Genomic DNA, 22,568 nt, shown 5'->3' on the forward strand with positions numbered 1-22,568 from the left:
ATATAATCAAATTATGTACTATATATGGGTCCACCACCCAACAATAGCTCCTAATCATCACAATCTTCATAAAGGATATTGTCATAGCTCCTAATTTAATCCAAATTATGCCCTACTTTTGTGTAAAAATTCTAAGGTAAAATTGTTGCATGCGCGTGATACACAAAGGATATAATAAACACTCTTCTTTTTGCCATGAGCCTATACAATTCTTTCTTTGTAATTGTAATTTTCGACTTTTACCAGTTACCAATTACTCACATATTCTATTTGATTTTTTTTGTGATTTAAATAATACTTCGTAAATGGTAAAAAAATAGTTAAGACATGCATGTTAAATCCATCTTAACATATATATATATATATATATATATATATATATATATATATATATATATATATATATATATATATATATATATATGGGGGAGGGATCCGGTGAGAATAGGTCCATATGTGAGAATTCATACTTATATGAGAACTGATTTAAAATTTAGAACATGTAAGTAAAAATTTAGAACATGCGAGTTAAAATTTAGAACATATGACTCAAATTAAAATTCTGAACATATGAGTAATAATTTAGAACATTTGTGTAAGTAATATGTTTAGAACATCTGATTTAAGAATTAGAACAAGTGATTAAAAATTTATAAACTTTGCTTTATGAAATTTTAAACATATGAGTAAAATTTAGAACATCTGATTTAAGATTATGAGCATGTGAATAAAAATTTAGAACATATTGATATAGAATATAGAAAGTGTGACTAAAGAATTTAGAACATACGTGTAAAAAATAGAACATACGCTTTAAAATCTGGAATATATAATTAAAAATCTTAGAACACACGTTTTAAAATTTAGAACATATAAATTAAAATTTTGGAACAAGTTATTTAAAATTATGACATCAAACTTAACTAATTTATGGTTTAGAACATGTGAGTACTAAATTAGAACATTTGATTTAATTTAGAACACCTAAGAAAAAGTTTAGAACATTAGATTTAAAATTTGGAACATACGAGTAAAAATTTAGAACATAAAGAGTGTTCTCACATAAGAAAAATTCTCATATAAGAAAAATTCTCACGAGAGCCTCCCCCTTATATATATATATATATATATATATATATATATATATATATATATATATATATATATATATATATATATATATATATATATATATATATATATATATATATATACACACACACACTTTTACAATAACATAAGTACTAATTATGTTGATTATATTGAAACAAGCTTGAAACTTAAATACTGATTAATAAAACAAATAAAGTTCTCTCTACGGGCCTGTTCATATTTACTGAACTGAGCTGAACTGAACTGAACTGATTGGAACTGAACTGAACTGAACTGAACTGAATTGAGCTGAAATGAATATTTTATGTGAGAGGGAAATTAAGAGCTGAACTGAACTGAACTGAACTGAACTGATTGGAACTGAAATTAAGTAAATGTGAACAAGCCCTACACCTTTTCACATTTAGCATTATCCACGTGGCAGGTAGCCAATACAACAGACAAGTACTTTTATAGTGTTATTGCACGGTTGCACCCAATATCCACGTACCAAGTGTCTTTATGCTTAGCAATTCTCTGTAATTTATTTTAAATAACAAAATAAACGAATCTGGTTAATAATTGTCGCTTTGGCCGAGTGGTTAAGGCGTGTGCCTGCTAAGTACATGGGGTTTCCCCGCGAGAGTTCGAATCTCTCAGGCGACGTGTTTTTTTTTTTTTTCGTTTTCTTCTGCTGCTTCTGTTATTACGTTTGATTGGGTTGAAATTTAAACTAACTAGTTTAGGACCCGTGCCATGCACGGTCTATTTATATACTGAATAGTTCGTATGAAGTATCATAATAGTTATAAACAAATTATGCATGCCTTTAATTGACATTATCCTATATACTACTATAAAGCATATTTTCCTAAAACTTGCACCACCTTTCAATCAAACATAACAAATAAAGCATTTTCCAATTCATCAACAACCCTAACTTGTAGTTTATACCTTGAAACATGATCCACATAATTTTATTGACTTTTTTTTAAATTAATTGAATCTTTCTTATCTTTGTTAACTCCAAAATAGCATAGTTTTATATCACCGTAGTCATTATCATATGTAAAATAACAAAATTATTCATCGCTTCATCAACTTAAAAATATTAATACTAAAAATCTTTGAATCATACAACCATTTAAGCCATCAAGTAAATAGATTGCTATAATCTTTTTTCTTTTTTTTTTTGGAAGGATATATCAATATTTACATTTTTGCGTTTTGGAAAATTGTATAAAATCTTCTAGAATAGCAAGTAAGTAAGTTTATTGCTATTTTTATTTATATATGCAAAATATTTGTTAAATAAATTAATTTTGTAAAAAAAAAAAAAAAAAAAAAAAAAAAAAAAAAAAAAAAAAAAACTAAGGATACACCAGGAATGACACGTGTCAATTCTGATGTGTCTTTTAGTATATTGTTATTGATGATTGGGCCATTTACTGTTCACTATAATTTGGATAAACTATACTATATGTCTCTATATGACCAATTGACCATGCTCTATAAATTGGATAGTTTGTGTACTAAGCTAAAGTCTGACTTACAAACTTTTAGTCCAAGGATTATGCACTAACATTTACACTTCTAGTTTCAGTCTATCAGAGTCTCAGAGTTGATTTGCTAATCCACAAGTACACACAAGTGGTTTGCACTTTTTTGTTGTCCGTTTTCAAAATGTCGATACTTATGATAAATTTGACTAACATTTTTATACCTTTAATCAAATAAACTTATCATATACTTCCTCCGTTTTTTTTAGTTGACACCGTTTGACTTTTACACTAGTTACAAACTATACTTTGACTCGCATTTGTGATTGATAGATACAATAAAATATAATCATGTGGGAACTTGTTTAAATCGTCTATATATATATATATATTTTTCTAATATCTACTTTTTCTAATACCTTTTTATAGAAAGGTGTTAACTAAAAAAATAGAGGAAGTAGTAATTACCAAAATAAAAATAATATTCAAAAGTGTTCAAAAAAGAAATATGATTTTTTTTTTTATTAAATTTTTTTTTTGGTGTTTCACCTGGTTCACCCTTTGGGCTAATCCATTTTCGGAGATCAGTACAACAAATTGGTAAAAAAAAAAAAAAAGAAATATGATGACTATTAGCTTGATTTGGGAGAGACATTTTATATTGCTAATTAACTTTGTAAAAATGAAGAAGGAAAAAGAAATGTGTATACAATTCTTTAATGGCTTAATTACTTATATTATTCTGTCTTTTTTGTTTTTGTACATTAACAATTTAACATTATACAAAGATGTTGTATTCTCTATATCCTAGCTAAACTTATTATCTTCTCCACGTGTATAACAATTCACTATTCACACTTACTCCTTATCTACTTCCTTATTGCATAATCGTTTATTCTAAGCAAAATCCTCAAGGAGAGGTAAAAAAAATAAGGGAACTTAACGAACAAATATTGGATGGAGATGATGAGGATGAGGATGAGGATGATTGAGATCGAGGCGATGGGTAGGTGTAATCCGGCAAAATTTTGTGTATGTGTGTAAAATTATGGCCGTATGTATAAAGATGGAAATAACGAACTAGACACGTACGTACTAGATAGCTCGAACCGGTCGCTAGAGACAAAAAGTCTGTCCTAGCTAAGGAGGGATTAAGCTTGAAATTCAAGGAAAGGAAAGGAGACATCTCCCAACAAACTCTCCAAACTATCCCATTCTCCCATTTTTAAGTTTCCTTCTTTTCCGTTATTATTATCATTATTATCGTTACTATTACCATTATTCCCATAATTACCATTGCCTCCGTCTTGATCGATTTTGACCATATCACCCCAACTGTCACTGTCACTTATAACGATTTCGTTGCAGTTTTTATTCCTATGATACATAGGAAACATTTCACTTGTCGTAGTGTTGTTTGTTGTGGATGTCGCGATATTACTACTGTTGTTGTTGTTGTTGCTATACATTATTCCTGTTTGTGTACCAAAGTGTTGATCATGGAATACTTGGATTTGGTCGTCACATCCCACAAAATTACCAAATTGACCATGATGATCACCACCAATAAAATCTTGTTGTGCTAGGCATGCAAAATTGGCCATGCTAACACTTATCTCATACCCATTATTTTCAAGGAGAGGAGGCAGAGAGTTGTCAAATTGGTTGGTGGCCACGCTAGTAATGGAGCTCGCGGCCGTGTGCATCGAAGGAGATGAAGGAGAAGTTGACAATATAGACGAATCTATGCACAAGTTATTATAAGCAGCAGTTGTCATGAAACTTTGATGATGATGACTTGTTGCATGATCATTCATAGATGATGGGAACATCACTTCTTGGCCTATTACATAGTTGTTGTGGTGATGAATAGGCGTCATTAAATCGGTCGTGTCGCTTAGTAAGCTAGGATCGTCCATTGATGAAGCATTGTTATTGTTGTTGTTGTTACAATTGTTGTTTTGTTTCAATCTTTTCTTAATGGTGGAGTTCCAAAAATTCTTGATTTCGTTGTCGGTTCGGCCTGGAAGACGGGCTGCAATTTGAGACCACCTGCATAATTGTATATATGCATAAGCATAATTAGTTCATAATGTTGATTTTAATAAATAGACTTGCAATAAAATGACTTTGAGAATGACACAGATGACCTACCCTACTACAGTACTACGTCCAGTATCCTAACTATGTTTTTCAAGGGAAATAATGCATACTATACCATGCATAATTGCACAATATATTATAGCACCAATAAACTAATGTACTTTTTGTGTGAAAACTTACCTAAATTTTTTACTTAGAGTTTACCTAATTGATGCTGAATACAAAGTAAAAGGTGAAAACGGTGCAAGGAAATATAACTAACCTAAATTATTGTAATAAGTGTAAACTTATTAATTAAATTAAACTTGAAACACCACATTTCTTTTTCTTTTGATGTTAAACATTTAAAATTGTTGCACATTGCTTAAAAAAAAAAAAAAAAAAAAAAAAAAACTCAACTGATAATTGAATTTTATCAATTTATATGAAGTAATGAATTGAAGGCGCTTTTTTCCTAGCTATACTTTTATGACAGAAAACAAATAGATATGTACTTTATTAGCTAGCTAGCCAAGCATTTCCTAAATAAATGGTGATAAGGATTTTAAATTTTATGAAGCTTATAATTAATCCCTTAACTTAAACAATGTATAGTCGTAGCATCAGATAATGGCTATTGCATAACTTTTAAAAATAAAAAAGAAAAAAAAAATAAATAAAGAAAAAAAGAAAAAGAAAAAAAAAAGTAATTTTTCTGTGAAGAATTTTCTCTGATATTAAAGCTAAACCCTTAAAATTAGTTAAGAGAGAATGAAAAGGCACTATGAAATATGAATGTACATAATGAGAAATCAACTAGCTATTTTTTTTTTTTTTTTATATATACATAAGCCTCAAATTAAATTGATCATGGACAAATATTACTATTGCATTTACTTGACAAAAGTTAGCTAGCTAGCCACCCTCTCTTGATATACTTACAGTATATTATCATTCGTCGTCTTCTTCATCCTCTCTAATTATATTTCTTAGGCATTATATTGGCTAGCTAGCTCACGCATGGCTTACCTTACAAGTTACAACCATAGTGGTCAAGTTTTCAAGTTTTCAAGTTTCAACGAATAATGATATAATCCTATCATATACTCCGTATTAATTAATTCATTCAAGTATACGTATACAATTTAAATTGGCAATAGCAAAATAAGATTATTGTAGGAGTGCAGCATCATAACGACTAATTGTTTGGTATATATGCCTAGTTTTTAATGGTGTAATTTTTATATATTTTCTGGGTTTAGACCTTCGACTTGGATCAATTTTATATACGGGTAATGTTAACACATAATAATAGATAAAAATTATCATTCAAAGAAAAGCAAACAATCTAGAAACCTACCTGTTACCAAGGACGGAATGAAGGTGGAGAATAAGGTGCTCCTCTTGAGGAGAGAAAGCGCCTCGTTTAAGGTCAGGACGGAGGTAATTAATCCATCGAAGGCGGCAGCTTTTACCGCACCTTTGGAGGCCGGCATTCCTAGCAATGTCACTCCAACAGCCTTGCCCATTCCTCAACATGTAATTCATAAGTTTATCATCTTCGTCAGGTGACCATAATCCTTTCCTCAACTTGACGTGATTATTGTTCTTACTACTAATAGTACTAGTATTATTATTGCACTTGCTACTTTTCTCTTTGTGATCCTTAACCATGGTATTAGGTCCTCTCATTATATCTATCTATGTATGTATCAAAATCGAATCGAAATGAACCCTAACTAGCCTAATATAAGATGGATAGTAATAACAATAATAGCAAGTACTATTATTATTATTACACAATATTATCTTTCTCTTTTGATCTCTACAACTCTTGATGAAAATGATGATGATCAATTATAAGCCTACTATATATATGTGGGTTTGAGTTGTACTACTATATGATTATCATAAAGTGTACATATATATTATATATATGTAACACCTCAAAAATAAAATAAAAATAATAATAAAAACAAAAGAAAATGAAAGTGAGAATAAAAAAAATGACTAGTTTTAGCTAATTAAAGAGTTATTAAGTAAAGCTATATATATATGTGTAAGGTATAATAGGTAAATAGGGAATTGAAGGAAAGTGAGAGATGAAGGAGGGATTGGATGAGGAGGCTTCATAAGGAGGTAATGATAATGATGAAAGTGACGGTTGTAAGCTTGCTTAGAATGTGAAATTAAACATGCCGACTATTATTAATTTTAATTGTAATATAATCTTATATATTAATAATAAAGTGTCTTTAAATTAGTTGGCTTTCTTTAACTTGACATGTCCACTCTAAACAGATTGGAGGGAAACTCTCCCTTCCTAATTATTTTGCTTCCCCTTTTCATCTTTCTAATCTCATCTCTTTGTCTCTTTGTGTAGTTAATTTTTTTTTTATTTTAATTTCTAGTTGGTTTCCTTGTTTATTTAATAATTGATGGATGAAAATTACTAATACAAGCTTAAAAAGCTTAAGAGCCGTTTTTATCTTAATTTTCTGTAAAATTAAAGAAGATAAAAGTACTTTCATTTTTTTGATTATTATCATTCACAATTGACATAACAATAAATATAAGTTAGAGTGATATCAAATTCATTGCACATTTGCACAAGTATATCCTATGACTTTTAAACCTCAAATTAAACCAAAAAAACAAAACTGACAATGATGCCTCAAAACAAATTAAAGAACTAAACCTTTATGAAATTACTTTATAGAAATTATGTACTTGCCTTAATAAATGAGTATCATGTTAGGGAAAAACAATTACTCAATAAAGATTAAGGAAATATATGATTAAAATTAATCAAAACCTTTCTAATGTTTACATCATGAATATAACTATAGAGGCAATATTTTTAACATTACTTTACACGAAAATTGTAACAGCTTTTGAACAAAATAGTAGTAGTGTGTGTTACACACTAGTTTGTTATTACTAACGGAGTATATTTTTAAAAAAGATTTTATGAATGCAGTCGATATTTATGATCATGTACAAATGGAAAAGACTTTTTTTTTTTTTTTTTTTTTGGTGAAGAAATGGAAAAGACTATAAGTACAATTAACCACACGACACGCGAGAAGTTATATCCATCAAATTAAACCTACAACAAAGATTTTTAAGTTAATCTACAATGATACTGTCTTATTGTATTAGGGCCGGGTTGTGCAAAGGTTTGCTTTGTATGACTTAAAATCTAGTGTATCAATATCTATTATTCAATATCTTCGGGTTTTTTTTTTTTTTTTTTTTTTTTTTTTTTTTTTTTGTTTGGTTGAAAGAATCTATTATAATATGCCTAATTGTTTTAAGAAAATAAGTCTTAGAAAAAAAGAAAAAGTGATGGCGATGGTTGGTCTTCTTGTCTTTGACTCCATATAATGTCCCTATCAAAGCCCCATGGGAGGAGGTTTTTTAAACTTCACTCACAAGGTAATCATCATGGCTTTATGACGATCTTACATTATTCTTCTTCTTTCTACCTTGTTTTTTCTCCTTTTTTTTATTTATTTTGCTTCCATTTCACATAATATGGCCTACTCTATTCTATATGGGGTTGGCCGAGTTGAGTTAAGTTGGGTTGGGTTCGATGCCCTTTCCTTTCTTCTAGTACATACTTCCTTTGTTCTCTTTTAATTATAGCATATATCTTTTCAGGATGTTGTATATAAGTAGCAACATTACTTAATTTAGCCAATAATATAATGCTCTTTAATCTTTACCTCTCGCCTCATTACATAGGATCATTCTTTTTATCTCTATCTCTGTTTCTCTCATATCTTAAAATATTGTGCATCTCCTCCACGTTGCAATTAAAAATGAACGAAGGAACTATATCGTCTGTACATACAACTACATGTACTAGCAATTACATATTATATTATTATAAGTAATAAAGGTGTTTAGAGTTGTACTTGGTCACACGTGAATTCTAAGTATAAACTCACTTTAATTTCATGCCCTCTATACACATTGCATTCTTAGAGAGAAAAGAGTAGTACTGAAAGTACTGCTTGTAAAATACTTCCCCCTTTTCTTAAGCGTTTAACGTGTCAATATGTAAGTGTCCATTTCGTTTAATTTCTATGATTTTTTATTAACCATTATATTATGATTTCAATGGCGACAAACGTATTTGGCTGTCAAACAATGACATTTTTGATTGATTGTTACATTTCCTTTAACAACTACGATACATTTCTAGGCTCGATCTACCCTTATAACCAGGCCATGCACTTATTATACTCATTTTTTTGCTAATTCTGCCCTTAATTTTTATTTTTATTTTTATTTTTTTTAATGTGATGTATAAGAAACGTTACCTAGACATGCACATATATATAGTTGTATATGGAATTATGACTACGGAGTACGTATTCAACTTAAATACGAAGTAACTTACAATTCTACACTAGTACATACTAGAGTTTCGAGTGACATTTTGATTGTTTTTTTTAAAAAAAAAAAATTTACAGAATATTTCGAAAAAATAAGTTTAGAAAAGTTTGGGAAAAAAATAACCTATTGCTCAGATAAAGATTTTTTGTTTTTTTTTTTTTTTGACGAAACAGATAAAGAGATTTAAAAATTGAAATAAAATAGAAATTACAGAGTATATATTGACATATTGTATTGGATTTTTTTTTTTTGTTTTTTTTTTTTGACAAAGATTTCATATAACGAAGCAAAAGTACAAAATGAGAAATAGAAAAAAACAAGAAAACACAAAATAACAAAGGAAAGAAAACAACAATCAAAAAGACCAGAAAAGAAAATGGCGTCGACGAGCACGAACAACCAACCAATGAGCTGGAGCAATCCAGAGACGAGGAACCTTACGAATCCAGCAGGAATCAAACTGTAACAGAATATCTCTGATAGCCCCCAACAACCAAACACAAGTAATATCATCCGAGCACGAACGACATAACATGGAAACCAGAACTGAGTTGTCTGTATACAGGAGAGGACACAAAAAACCTTTTCGTCTAGCAGCCTGAAGAGCCCATAAGCAAGCTTGTAGTTCCGACTGTAAAGCTGACGAAGTCCGACAGGCTCGGGCACACCCACCCAATACAGTAGGGGAAAGTTCCTCTCTGAAAATCCCACCTGTCCCTGCATTCTGATCACGATTGTTCCAAGCACCATCAAAGAGTATACAACAATCTACGATACCAGAATATGAGCCATGTAAACACCCAGATGTAACAGGAGGAGGACACGGAGACAGACGTCGCCGGAAAGACAAAACAGAGCTAGAAATTCTAGCAGCCTCCGAGCTACGCGATACCCATTCTTCAGAAATATGAAGAACGGAAGTAGGAGACCAGACCGCCTGTCTAAAAACAATCTGATTACGAGTACGCCAAATAGCCCACAAAAGAGAGACCAAAATGGCTAGACTATGCCAATTCTGAGACTTCCCATAATCAGAAATAAGCTCTGTGAACCAGCGAGTAAACGAGTGTACACTCAAAGAAGTACTCTGGAGTCCTAGGGGACTAGTGGTCAAGAGATGGGAAACAAACGGACAATCTCGAAATAAATGTGAAGTCGTTTCCAAGTAATCATGACAAAGAACACAGACGAGATTGACTGGAAGTCCCCGAGAATGCAAAGTAGCAGAAAGTGGTAAAGCATCATGAAGTAGCTTCCAACAAAACATCCTCAACTTGGACAAAATCGGCAGTCCCCAAAAGCGTTTCCACCACGAAGCCGAAACCGGATCACTTACCACTGACACCATGGACTGGCGAATCAGCATCGCATAAGCCGATTTAGTGGAAAACTGACCATCACGTGTAAATTTCCAATACACAAAATCATCCATCGGTTTTTGAGGGCGATCAGTAGACAGAATACGGGAAGCCGTAATATTGTCAAATAACCTATATACCTTAAAAGTATCCCACGCGTAAGAACGCGGATCAATAATTGAAGAAACATGAGTCGGAACATCCGGCTCACTTAAACCAGATTTTAAGGAAACCGGCCCCCCAGGGGCCCAAACATCCTCGAGGAGACGAACTTGAGTCCCCGAACCTACTTTCCACGCAATCCCTTGAGCCAGAGTGGACATGCCAGCCAAAAGACCTCTACAGCCCCACGAAGACCGCGAAACCCGACGCGGCTGGAAAGAGTGAAGGGAGGAATACTTCGCTGATAACACACGTGAAACCAGGAGCTGAGGATGATGATATATACGCCAACTCTGCTTAGCTAGCAGCGCAGAGTTAAAACTCTGTAAACTACGAAGCCCTAGTCCGCCCAAGCCTTTAGGAAGATGAAGCAGAGAGGAAGAGCGAAGAGCCATCCCTCGAGACGAAGATGAAGAACGCCACCAGAAACGAGCAAGCATTCGATCAACATGTTGACAGATCGAGGAGGGAATCTGAAACACAGATAGAATATGATTGAACGAAGCAACAAGAACCGAATTGATAATCACTAATTTAGCGGCAGAAGAAAGCCGAAGTGAGGCAAAATCAGAAAGACGCTTTGACAAATTGTCCACTAGGAAGTGAAACTCTGAAACCTTACTTCTCCCCAAATCAACTGGCAATCCCAAATACGAACCCAAAGAATCTTTACATTGAAGCCTCAAACTACAAGCCAGGTAATCTCGATAATCTGTAGGAGTGTTCTGACTGAATTTAACAAAGGACTTCTGTAAATTGACCATCTGACCGGACATACCACAAAAATCCGAAAGAAGACTCATCAGATTATCACAAGCAGATGGAGACACCTGAAAGAACAGTAGTGAATCGTCGGCGAAGAACAGATGTGAAATAGAAGGCGCTCTCCGCGAAATACAAATGCCTTTGAGCAACGATTGCTTCTCCGCGCTACGTAACATGGCGGAAAGAACTTCCATGCAAAGAACAAACAAGTACGAAGAAAGCGGATCACCTTGCTGAAGACCACACTGTGGGAGAAAGGTGGGAGACGGATCCCCATTAACCAATACCTGATAAGAGACTGTGGAGACGCACTGATGTATAATATGAATCCAGTACGGAGGAAAGCCAAAAACCTTTAAGACATGAAGTAAAAAATCCCAGCGAACCCGATCATAGGCCTTATTCATGTCCAACTTCAGAGCAGCATAGAACCGTTTTCTAGCCCTCGAAACATTCATGAACGAGAGAAGTTCATGGACAATTAGAGCATTGTCAGACATAAGACGACCTGGTACAAAAGCATTCTGGCAGTCAGAAACCAAAGAAGGTAAGACAAGACGAAGCCGACTAGTAATACATTTGGCGATGCACTTGTAAAAAACATTGCAAAGACCAATAGGACGAAACTGCGTAACAAGCTCCGGACTGTCAACCTTAGGAAGCAGAGTTAAGAAAGTACGATTCCACTCTTTCAACATATAGCCATGAGTAAAGAAGTACTGAACTGCTCCAACCACAAAAGAACCGACCAATTGCCAATGAATCTTGAAAAAAGCCGAAGAAAAACCATCCGGTCCTGGAGTTTTATTATCATCAATACTAAACATGGCCCTCTCAATTTCCAAAGCTGAAAAGGGAATTAACAACTCCTTTTTTTGCTCTGAGGAAAGAGAAGGTAGATGAATCTGATCCCACCAAGAAGATTCTTCCACCTTAGAGGACCCCTGGACGGTATACAAATCTTTATAGAACGAAAGCACCACTGACTTAATACCCACAGGATCAGTTACCCAAGAACCATCTAAGGACTTCAAACTATGAATCTTATTACGACGGCGACGAGACTGAACCAAAGAGAAAAGGAGACGAGAATGACTCTCTCCATTTACATCCCAATTAACCTTCGCACGCTGACGCCAAAACATGAAAGCAGCCTGAGCTTCTGCAATCTTTTCCTCCTTCGTAGTGAGAAACAAACACCTGCCAATTCGAGTATGCAAGCTAGTGGCAGCCTGACCAATAGACAAAGCTAGATTCTTCCAATCAATACCCCACAATCGCTTATGAGAGCTGCACCAAACTAGCAGGCGATCTTTAATGAGAGATAACTTTCGAGACAGAGAAAACATCGGAGAACCAGCGATAACTATTGAAACTACCGAGTCAACTATAGAGTGGACGTCCTTTGCCGATAAGCACCAATTTTCTATCCTATAAGGTCGATGAACTCTATTATTCTCAGCCGAGTCAGATAGAATAATGGCAGCATGATCCGAGAACAATATAGGATGGTGAATTACAGTTGTATCTGGATACTCCTGAAACCAAGAAGAAGTCCCATAAGCCTTATCCAGGCGCTCAAAAGTTGAGTCACAATCAGAACGATTATTTGTCCAAGTAAATTCTGGCCCTGAAAACAAAACTTCTAATAAACCCGACTGGAGGCGCCAATCCATGAATTCATGACGACCGGGAATAGAAGTAGATCCACCAACTTTATCCGTAAAGAATTCCACCTGGTTAAAGTCACCTACTAAAACCAAGCTTGAATTTGAACATAAAATATCCGAAAGGGCAGACCAAATATGAGGGCGATCAACGACATGGGGTGCCCCATACACAAACACCACATATTTTATCACAGAACCCACAAGAATTTTACAAAAGATGAAATTTGAAGTAATCGAAATAGGAACTATCTGAAGCGGGGAAAGCCACAACAAAAACAAACCACCACTCAATCCAACTGCATCTATACCACAAAATCCTGAATAAGGAACACCAGACAACTTTTTTGCTGCAAGATCTACAGAAACCATAGTTTCCATCAAAAACATAGCATCTAAACCACAAGAGCGGACTAAAGATCTAATATACGGAACTTTAGGGAAGTCCGCCTGCCCAAGACCCCTACAGTTCCATGATCCAAACTTCATCTCACACCGGGTGGCCCAAAAGGGGGAGCCACCGACCCCTCAGCAGAGTCATCATCAACAGAAGAAACACGAGCAATGGCATGACATGCTCGCTCTTTTGAAGGAAAACAGTAGAACCACTCCGATGACATACTAGCGCTCAAGTCGTTATATAGATTGGTGTCCAAAACATGTAGCAATTTCACTCTCCATTTGTGTTTCTTCCTTCTCCCGTTAACAAACAACATACTAGTCAAACAGGAATTAGAGACACTTCCAAGCTTGAGAAATGAGTAAAAGGGGGTCATGAATTTAGCTTTAGAGGCGATTCTCTTAAAAGGAGGTTTTGGTAGCCGGAGAGGATTAGAACTTTTTGAGGAAAGGGGCACATTAGGCCACTTGAATTTTCTGCTACCCAAGATTGGAGGAGATTGAATGGACGAAAGAAGAGACTTGGTGGGTGATGGATGAAAAAAATGCTTACGATGAGAATCGAAATTCAACTTATCAAACCCTCTACTTTTTTTATGGTGGTTCCTGTTTGGAGTGTGTAGGGATTTTTTATGACCTCTGAAACTGGGTTGGGTTGGTGTTTGGTTGGGTTCACATGGAGCAAGGGTAATGGGTATTGTTGGGTCTGATTGTAATTTTCTTTTTTTCAACGGCGATAGGGATAAAGTATCAGACACACGGGCTCTTTTGTTGGTACATCCGAAAAAACTCTTGAGATTCACTCTAGTCGTTCTAAATTTTTCAGTTCTCTTCAGGCCAATATTTTTATTCGAAATGTTCTGGGAAAGAAGAATAGTAGACATACATGATCCATTCTTCTCAACAAGAAAAGGAGCAGACCTACAAGGATTCAAAGGACAAGAGTTCTGCTTATGGCCAACTTTATTGCACATAGAGCACAAAATAAACAAATTCTCATATCTAACATTAATCCATTTAAACTTCGAGTGTCCAAGGTCCAAATAAAAGCCTGATAATAACGGTTCAAGAACATGAATTTGGAGTTGTGCTCTAATTAAGCATCTAATTGAACCTGGAAGGGCCTCATCAAAACGCAGAATGTTTCCAGCCACAGAAAGTATTGATTTAACGACATTAACCTCACATAAGTTCAGAGGTACCTCATCAAGATGAACCCAAATAACAGCCTCGTCAAATTTAATGTCTCTGATTGATTCACCTTGTTTCCAAGGTTTAAAGACCAGAAAAGCACCTTGATATTGTATTGGAGTTGGAGTAACTAAATATTAGGCTCTAAGCATCTATACTAATGCCTAATGTACGTGGTCAAAATTATAGTGAGTAAGCGAAAGGATAAGGACTAAAGAAACAATAAATTTTTGGGGATAGAATCCAACAAAGGCAGCAGTTGTATATAGGGGAAGCAAATAACATAACGCATACAGTACAAGACATTTGGAGAAACTCCAAAGCTACTCTAATCCACGTTTCAAGGAACAGCTGTTTTGACAGCAATACCTTTTCTTTGGACTTCATTAGCTTGCCAACCAACATCCTTCTTCGCATTCGATGCGAGTATATCCTCTAACTAGTTTATGGCTCGGGCAATATATAAGATTGTTATTTTAAATATCATATCATAATGTTTACACATGTCACCATGTTAGACAGGAGAATCCGTTTCTCTTATATAAAGTACTTCGTATTAGTTTTTAAATCTTAAAAGTATAAATTATGCAATGTATCGTTGTTGTGGTTGTTTGTATACTCCGTATAAGGAATTATATTCAGTGTTTTGTATATTATGACCCAAAGATGTTTAGTAAAAGATAATGTTCGAAATCATAAGGTTTTATTTAAACCAAAATACGGCTTGTCTTGCAATAATCACTGTCCTTTTTATTTAGACTAAACAATCAAGATGTTTATTAATAAGACCTAGTACTTAAAAATTACAAAGTGTACTAATAAATAGCAAAAATGCAAATGAAAAAAGAAAAAAAAAAGAGGGGGGGTAGGTAGCTAAAATTATTGAAACTTGCAATATGAAGGTATATAGTTGTATGATTTGTTGGTTTCATTGTTTCAACTCCAATCCCAATCAAATTAACTATGTTGTCAACTTATCATTCATATTATATACATCATGTACATGTGTGATGTATCATATTTGTTCATTTAGCATATGTCGAGTGATATGGGTTTCATGTGCATATTATACGGAAAAAAGAAAATACAATTAGATCTTCATGGTTAACAAAATAAGTATTTATATAGCGACATTTCTGTAAATATAAGTCAACAAATTTTATAAAATGTGAATCCTACAAATTTTGATTTATTTACGAAAATTTCATACTAATTGGAATATTTTGTTGATTTATTACAAAAATAACATGGGATAAACAATTTTTGTTTATCATGAAGATTAATGGGCGTTCCCTCTATTACTTGAATTGAAATTCTCTTACTAGTAAAATATACAGTACTTTAGTATTAGTATTACAAAAATAAACTAAAAAGCAGAAATATGTACAAACATGGTGGTCACTTCTCCAGTTCTCCCCATACACATTATACCAGCTATGAATTCTTGCATTTTTATTGTCTAACTTCAAATTGAAGTGATTAGTAGTTAAGTATTATTAGTATTAAGTTCATACAACTTAAAGAATCACATATCAAAATTAGAAATTAATGGTTCTATGCCCTTACCAAAATTTTCCTCCTTTCCACCTTCCCTGATAAACAGCTCATACTGCATAAAATTGCTACTTTATAAATATTCACGTTGAATATCAATCATATATTATGATATGAAAATAATCACTCATATTATTTGTGAGCAAGGTTACTCAGCATATAATAGTGTCAAAACTTCATTTATACCCTGAGCACTTTTGTTATGTTACGCCGCTGCAAATCACCTTCCTAGTCCCTGCCAATCTACAAAGCATTGTGCATAGTAATGTTTAAATCACTTGCACTGTCCATCATTCAGTTAAATTACAAGGCGATACCAAGGCGAATTCAGTTATAGACTAAACCATATTTCTAAGCACAAAGCATCACAAAACTTCACTTCATGAGAAATGACTTAGAGTGATTACATATTATAATTGCAACACAATAGAACAAAATTACAAGAATATATAGTTTAACAAGTCAGTTTACTTTGGCTGGGTGAAAATGCCAACCACAAGACCTTTGATTTTTATTTTGTGCATCAGATCATGTCAACTGAAAAATAGAAAAAAGTAGGCCTCAACAATTTTGAGCCAAAAGAGACAAAGTCAAGACTTTTCATCTTATGCAGCACCATTGCCATTATCACAAAGGGAGATCTAAAAGTCGCTCTGCAAGAATAAGACTTCAAGGGGCACTTAAAGATTGACTGGTTCTCGCAAAAACCTCTCCATCTGTTTTGCCCTGGTCTTGATGGACATATCAAAAACTTTCTGCCCAAATTCAACCACTAGACCACCAAGAATGCTAGGGTCAATCTGTAACAACCATGGGAATTCAAAAATCAGATAAACAAGTACACGAACATTTTTCAAGAGACTGCAGTAAATCAATACTCAAAAACAATAAAGTAAACTCAATGATTCAGTTTGGCAAGTCAAAAACATAAAGAAAGACGAACATAGACATGAGGAGGTATAGACATATAAACTTACCTTCTGTTCAAGATGGACTTTCTTTCCCTGCCCAAGCATTTCTTGTAGAGTTTCCTTCAGTTCTTTCTCCTCAGCAGGAGGAAGGGGCTGGACAAAAAGAAAAACCAAGACAATGAACAAGAGAATATTATCATAGATATACTATACAAGTTAGTGTACATGTACTTTACAGTTAAAAGAGAAAACAAGGATAAATATACATACAATGACAGTTGTTACAATTGCTTTCAGCTCTCCCCTGTGTGCCATAGTCAATTCGGAGAATCTCTTTGCAATGCTCTCTATGTGCTTTAGCCTTCCATACTCGGCCATAATAACTAAATGAAGTGAAGAGAAACATTAAGTTTTTCACAAAAAAATAAATAAATAAATAAATAATTAAATATGACTGAAAAAGGGATGCAACAAAAAGGACATCATCTCACACAATAACATTCTAGAGTTATCACATATGTTACAGAACCATATAAAAAGTATGCAATTATGATTTGCCTAACGTGATTTCAGCAAGGATAATGAATCCCACCGGCCAAAGGCTCAGAGCACATTTACATCAGACCTTTTATAGAGCCTGCTCCACAATGAATGATTCTTTTCTCATAACTGATAAGTAACCTCGCACAAGTGACTTTGTCTCCTATAGAGATTGAGATAAGGTAGCAACCACAGTTACATATGCCAACAATAACATCCATCCACCCAACCCTACCCAGACGAACATGAAGTAACAAGTTTGGCTAAAGATTCAGTGGGTTTGGGACAAATTTTTGAACAAGTATCTCCATGAACAAAAGGAAACCAGCATATAGTGTTGATATGTTAAGTAGAAGTTCCATCTGCCGTTCAGGTAGGCCAAAGTTCTATTTAGGCTGTTGCTATTAATATAGAACATACAAGATATTTTTACTCAAGATCTTATAGGTGATCCCCTCAATTTGATACGGCCTAATAATTAGAGATGAAGGTAGAATTCTATTTTCACAGAATGACTTAGCCAAAGGGAGAAACATCATATATTACATGCACAAGAACAATACAGGATGCCTTACAGCTCAAATCATAAACTAAGTCAAAGAGACGTACCCAAAAAGTTCCTTGTAATGTCTGTGAATTTTGCTTGAGCGCATATGTCACTCATAGCCTTAATTCTCACATCTGAAGATACAGAGATATCCTTTGTAAACTGAGAAAACCTTGGAGATTTCTTAGTAGCCTCAATAAGGTCAAAAAGCTCAGATTCAACCTTGTCCAAAGCATTGGCTTTAGCAGCAGAAAGATATAAAGCAGATGCATAATTCCCAGCACCTCCAAACATGGCAAAAGGAACCTGATATATCATTAAAGAACACCAAATAAGACATAAAATATGAGTAGCATGAGCTTAGATGTTAGTAAAAAAAATTCTATACCTACATAACTTAGCATGGACTTAGCAAGCAAAGCTTCTACTTACTACAATAGCAACCATTCATTAGATCTGTCCTTCCACAAGGGTATATTCTGCTGAGGTCAGATAATTACAGAATTGCATAAATTATGAACATATTAACATTTTGCACCTTATAATAAGTCAAAAAGTATGCTCTTACACTATCCAATGTAGCCTCGGTAATTCAATGAGGACAATTCAAACTCTGCCAAATATGGACTTAAATTCAGGTTGTTCCATTACTTGAATCCCTTCGGTAACAAATCGCTAAGACGCTAACTAATTATTCCTAGCAAATGACTAGTCCAAGCAAACAAAAGGTTTGTGATAAAGGGGGCAAAAGAAGAAATCAGAAGGGATGTTCCATAGTAATATAGTATAACACAAACCTCACTCTGTACTAGTACACAGATTCTGTTGATCCTTCTCCAACCCTCTCAGCTTCGAACATGAAAGTGGTAAAGAAAAGGCCCATTTATTTTAATACAATCTAATTCTTTTTTCTTTACAATAATTTTGTGACACAAATTACCTCCGGGAATTGAAAGCAAAGTGAAAGGTAAATAACAGGTCCTAAACATAATAAATTTCTTTGAATTATATCAAAGTTCATTTCAAAAGAGATTTATAATTTGTGCATACAAGTGTATAGTAATAGAATACAAATTAATATAAAAGCCAATTTTTCATACGACTTAATTTGTATGTGATCTGACGTCACTTATCTTGTTTTATAAAATCCGGCTAGACCTACCTAAAAAGTAAAATAAAAGCAAAGATAAGATACTGTACTTTATTATGGTCTTAGATTGGTTGCTCAATTCCACAATGCTAATTAAGTATTTTTTAAATAAATCGTTTTTATTTCTATGTGTGATCTCGCGCTTGATTATTCCCAAAAGCCACAAGCGAGCAAGGGTCATAACCTATGTTACTCGGACTCTTCATTTCACCTCACGTACCGGTGTCGGACCCTCGACGTTCGGACATGGGTATGACTGCCGGACACTTCACTTTTAGTTCATAGGTACAAGTAACATAGGTCATAACTAATGATGAATCCTTGAAAAATTGAGAGCTCGTGGTTTGGGTTCCGCCATAATATTTTCTTTTATAAGCAAAACAAAAATTACATTCAGATTAATGTGTAATTTGAACGTACTGAAGAGCTAAAGAGAAGTGAGTCAAAACTCAAAAGCAATGATCTGTCAAACGAAGAGAATGCTAAGGCTAGTAAGGTTCCAATAACACAAAGATTGTAATTTATGAACAAATTTCCTAGTTTTTATTTTTGAAATGTGACATATCAAGTCTATAGAGACATCTACATCGATGATGCTACGAAGGACGGGCTGAAGTGATCCTATACCAATGGGTGACAAGTCGTCTTCTTAGAAGTGAGCAGAAGAGGTCCAAGCAAATAGTATGAGCAATTAAATGAAGAAGATTTCTCTGGTAATCTAGAAGCTCTCAGAAACTGAAGCTAAGATCTTGAATTTATCGGCAACGATTCACAAGCAATGAAACTAACCTAACAAAATCGAAACATCTATAAATCACCCTTAATACCAAGACTTGAATACCTAATCTCGATAATATTCAAAATCAAGCGGAACAACAAGAAAATAATGGAATTATACTACATATCAGCAGGACAAACATAACAAAAACTAAGAGTTGAAGCTTAAATGGTTACCCTTATTTCTTCCTTCTTAGCGGGAGCTGATGTAGCATAGTTCCTCTGACATAGAAAAAATCAAAAAATTGGAATAAATCCCCAAATTAATCTACGCCAAACAAAAAATAATGAATTCAATTACATTTCCATCCCCAAAATTAAAAACCCCTAATTTAATCCGAGAACAAATAAATCTAAGAAAAAACCTGATCGTTGACGACATTAGGGTTAAGAAGAGTCTTCTGAAGACTAGATCTTCCAGAAGAAAGCGATTCAGATGCAACAAATTTCTGAATCAGAGGAAGGCTTGATTTCATTCGCTGACACATCGCCATTGATGTTCTTCTTCAAGAATGATGATTCAAAATGAGAGAGAAATGAAGAATTAAGGGTTTGCTTGCTTCTCTTCTTCTACGCTGAAAGATGAACCCCAATTCTGCGATACACCTGATTCGAGTTTGTCTCCACTTTTTTTTATCAGATCGGCCCTGTAATATTGGGCCTTAAATCAGCCCAGTTTATAAAATTAAGCCCAATTCTATTGACCTGCCGATTCAGTACAAATTTTTGCCTAGACTCTAGGCTAGTCAGCTTTCCCTACACCCCCATGATACTACGTCGTTTAATACCTTGCGTATTGGCGTTTTTTTTTTTTTTTTTTTTTCTTTCTTCTTTCTTCATTCTTTATTCTTCATTTTTCATTTTTGTTAACTTTCTATTCAAGTAACTATATAATGATTTTCTTAACCTAATTTCCATTTTATTTCTCTCTTATTTTACTGATTTCATTTTCTCTCACCTGCATTTTTTATTTTTCCCCCAATTTTTCTCTCTCTTCTTCCATGGAAATTTCTAGCTCAATTGTGATTGATCTTGACTGTGATTCTAGCTTAATTGCTTTTGATCGTGATTGTGATTCTATTTTTCCTACTGGAGTTGGTTTAGTTGACTCGTTTTCGAAACAATGTGAGTAATATTTCTCTCAATCAATCGATTTTGATTATGCTCTGTTTTTCGCGTGTAATGTTTCGATTAGATTGTGATTATTGTTTTTATTATTGTGATTGTGATTGTGATTATTGTTTTGATTTTGATTATTGTTTTGATTTTGTTTCTATTTTTTCGCGTGATTGTGATTATTGTTTTTTTGATTAGCTTTAGTTTTATAAAATTTGGCATTCAATAATTTGTTTATAGTTTTTCGTCGTATTAAATTGATGTTCATGTATGTGATATTATATGTACATTTACGTGTACATAGGGGTACTTACTGTAATTTATATTTATTTATGTAATAATAAATGTTCATGTACATGATCATTTATGTAATGATAAATGATCATTAATACTTTACATGTTGTAATTTATGATAATCATTTTTGTAATTGAACATTATTGCTACTGTATGTGTTCATTTGTTACATTTTAATATTGCAGTGGAAAAAAAGGATGCTATTGTTTTTGAAGAAGCAGCTAGTTCTGAATTTTATGGGAAACAATTTCCTTCTGAAGATGTTGCTGATGAAATGTTTAATGAATATGCATTTAGAAAGGGATTTGGAATTAGAATTGGAAAAAGTAAGAGGCGAAGAGATGATTCATTCTCTATGAAAAGATTTGTTTGTACAAATGAGGGTTTTAAAGATGATAAGTGTAGGAATAATAGGCTTTATGAGAGAGTTAACATAAGGACTGGTTGCTTGGCTTTTGTGCAGTTTAGTATTGACCGTTCGGGTGTTTATACATGTACAAGACATGAAATGGTCCATAATCATGAAATGATTCCTGTGGACAAGAGACATTTAATAAGGTCTCAAAGGGATATTTCTAAGGAACATATTCATTTCATTTCTACACTTAGATTGAGTGGAGTTAAAGTTTCTGATTCTTTGAGAGCTTTGAAGAAGGAGGTTGGAGGGTCTCCTAATCTTTGTTTTACAGCTCCTGATGCTTATAATGCTATTTCTGCTGAAAAGAGAGCTAAACTTGAGGGAGGTGACAGCAATCAACTAATCAAATTTTTTGCTAAGAGACAAATTGATGAAGCAGATTTCTATTATGATTTTGAACAAGATGAAAATGGTGCATTGGTTAATTTCTTTTGGAGAGATGGAAAGATGATGAGAGATTACCATTATTTTGGTGATTTGTTAGTTTTTGATACTACTTATAGGACTAACAAATATGGTATGATTTGTGCTCCATTTGTTGGTATGAATCATCATGCAAATAATGTGATGTTTGGCATGGGATTTATACTTAATGAAAGAACAGAATCATTTGAGTGGTTATTTGATACTTTTCTAACTTC

At 33.7% G+C, this 22,568-nt stretch overlaps 2 protein-coding genes and 1 non-coding gene across 3 annotated transcripts; 1 reads left to right on the forward strand and 2 right to left on the reverse strand.

Moving 5' to 3' along the window:
* The first annotated feature begins 1,676 nt into the window (after positions 1-1,676).
* On the forward strand, positions 1,677-1,758 carry TRNAS-GCU (transfer RNA serine (anticodon GCU)). Its single transcript has one exon. It is a non-coding gene; the product is annotated as a tRNA-Ser (tRNA).
* A 1,772-nt stretch (positions 1,759-3,530) lies between these two features.
* Positions 3,531-6,365, reverse strand: LOC145593904 (uncharacterized). The gene is made up of 2 exons (XM_081650264.1): positions 6,034-6,365; positions 3,531-4,643 (listed from the first exon to the last, which is right to left on the reverse strand). The coding sequence occupies exons 1-2, from the start codon at positions 6,363-6,365 to the stop codon at positions 3,743-3,745; spliced, it is 1,233 nt and encodes a 410-aa protein (XP_081506390.1). The 3' UTR covers positions 3,531-3,742.
* Positions 6,366-16,552: 10,187 nt separating this feature from the next.
* On the reverse strand, positions 16,553-20,660 carry LOC145594497 (ATP synthase subunit O, mitochondrial-like). The gene is made up of 6 exons (XM_081650806.1): positions 20,464-20,660; positions 20,276-20,320; positions 18,234-18,477; positions 17,355-17,467; positions 17,151-17,237; positions 16,553-16,973 (listed from the first exon to the last, which is right to left on the reverse strand). Exons 1-6 carry the CDS (start codon positions 20,590-20,592, stop codon positions 16,854-16,856), a joined length of 738 nt encoding a protein of 245 aa, XP_081506932.1. The 5' UTR covers positions 20,593-20,660; the 3' UTR covers positions 16,553-16,853.
* Positions 20,661-22,568: the final 1,908 nt, after the last annotated feature.

Source organism: Chenopodium album, chromosome 19 (assembly GCF_948465745.1).
Source record: "Chenopodium album chromosome 19, dcCheAlbu1.1, whole genome shotgun sequence".
NCBI lineage: Eukaryota > Viridiplantae > Streptophyta > Magnoliopsida > Caryophyllales > Amaranthaceae > Chenopodium > Chenopodium album.

Bases quoted from the DNA above. Each gene is read 5' to 3' on its own strand.
- LOC145593904 (XM_081650264.1), bottom strand. From the start codon at position 6,365: ATGAGAGGACCTAATACCATGGTTAAGGATCACAAAGAGAAAAGTAGC. The intron at 4,644-6,033 runs GTAGGTTTCTAG...ACAATTATGCAG, and splicing joins CATTCCGTCCTTGGTAACAG to GTGGTCTCAAATTGCAGCCC.
- LOC145594497 (XM_081650806.1), bottom strand. From the start codon at position 20,592: ATGGCGATGTGTCAGCGAATGAAATCAAGCCTTCCTCTGATTCAGAAA. The intron at 20,321-20,463 runs GTTTTTTCTTAG...TTTCTATGTCAG, and splicing joins CTAATGTCGTCAACGATCAG to AGGAACTATGCTACATCAGC. The intron at 18,478-20,275 runs GTAACCATTTAA...ATGATATATCAG, and splicing joins CTAAGAAGGAAGAAATAAGG to GTTCCTTTTGCCATGTTTGG.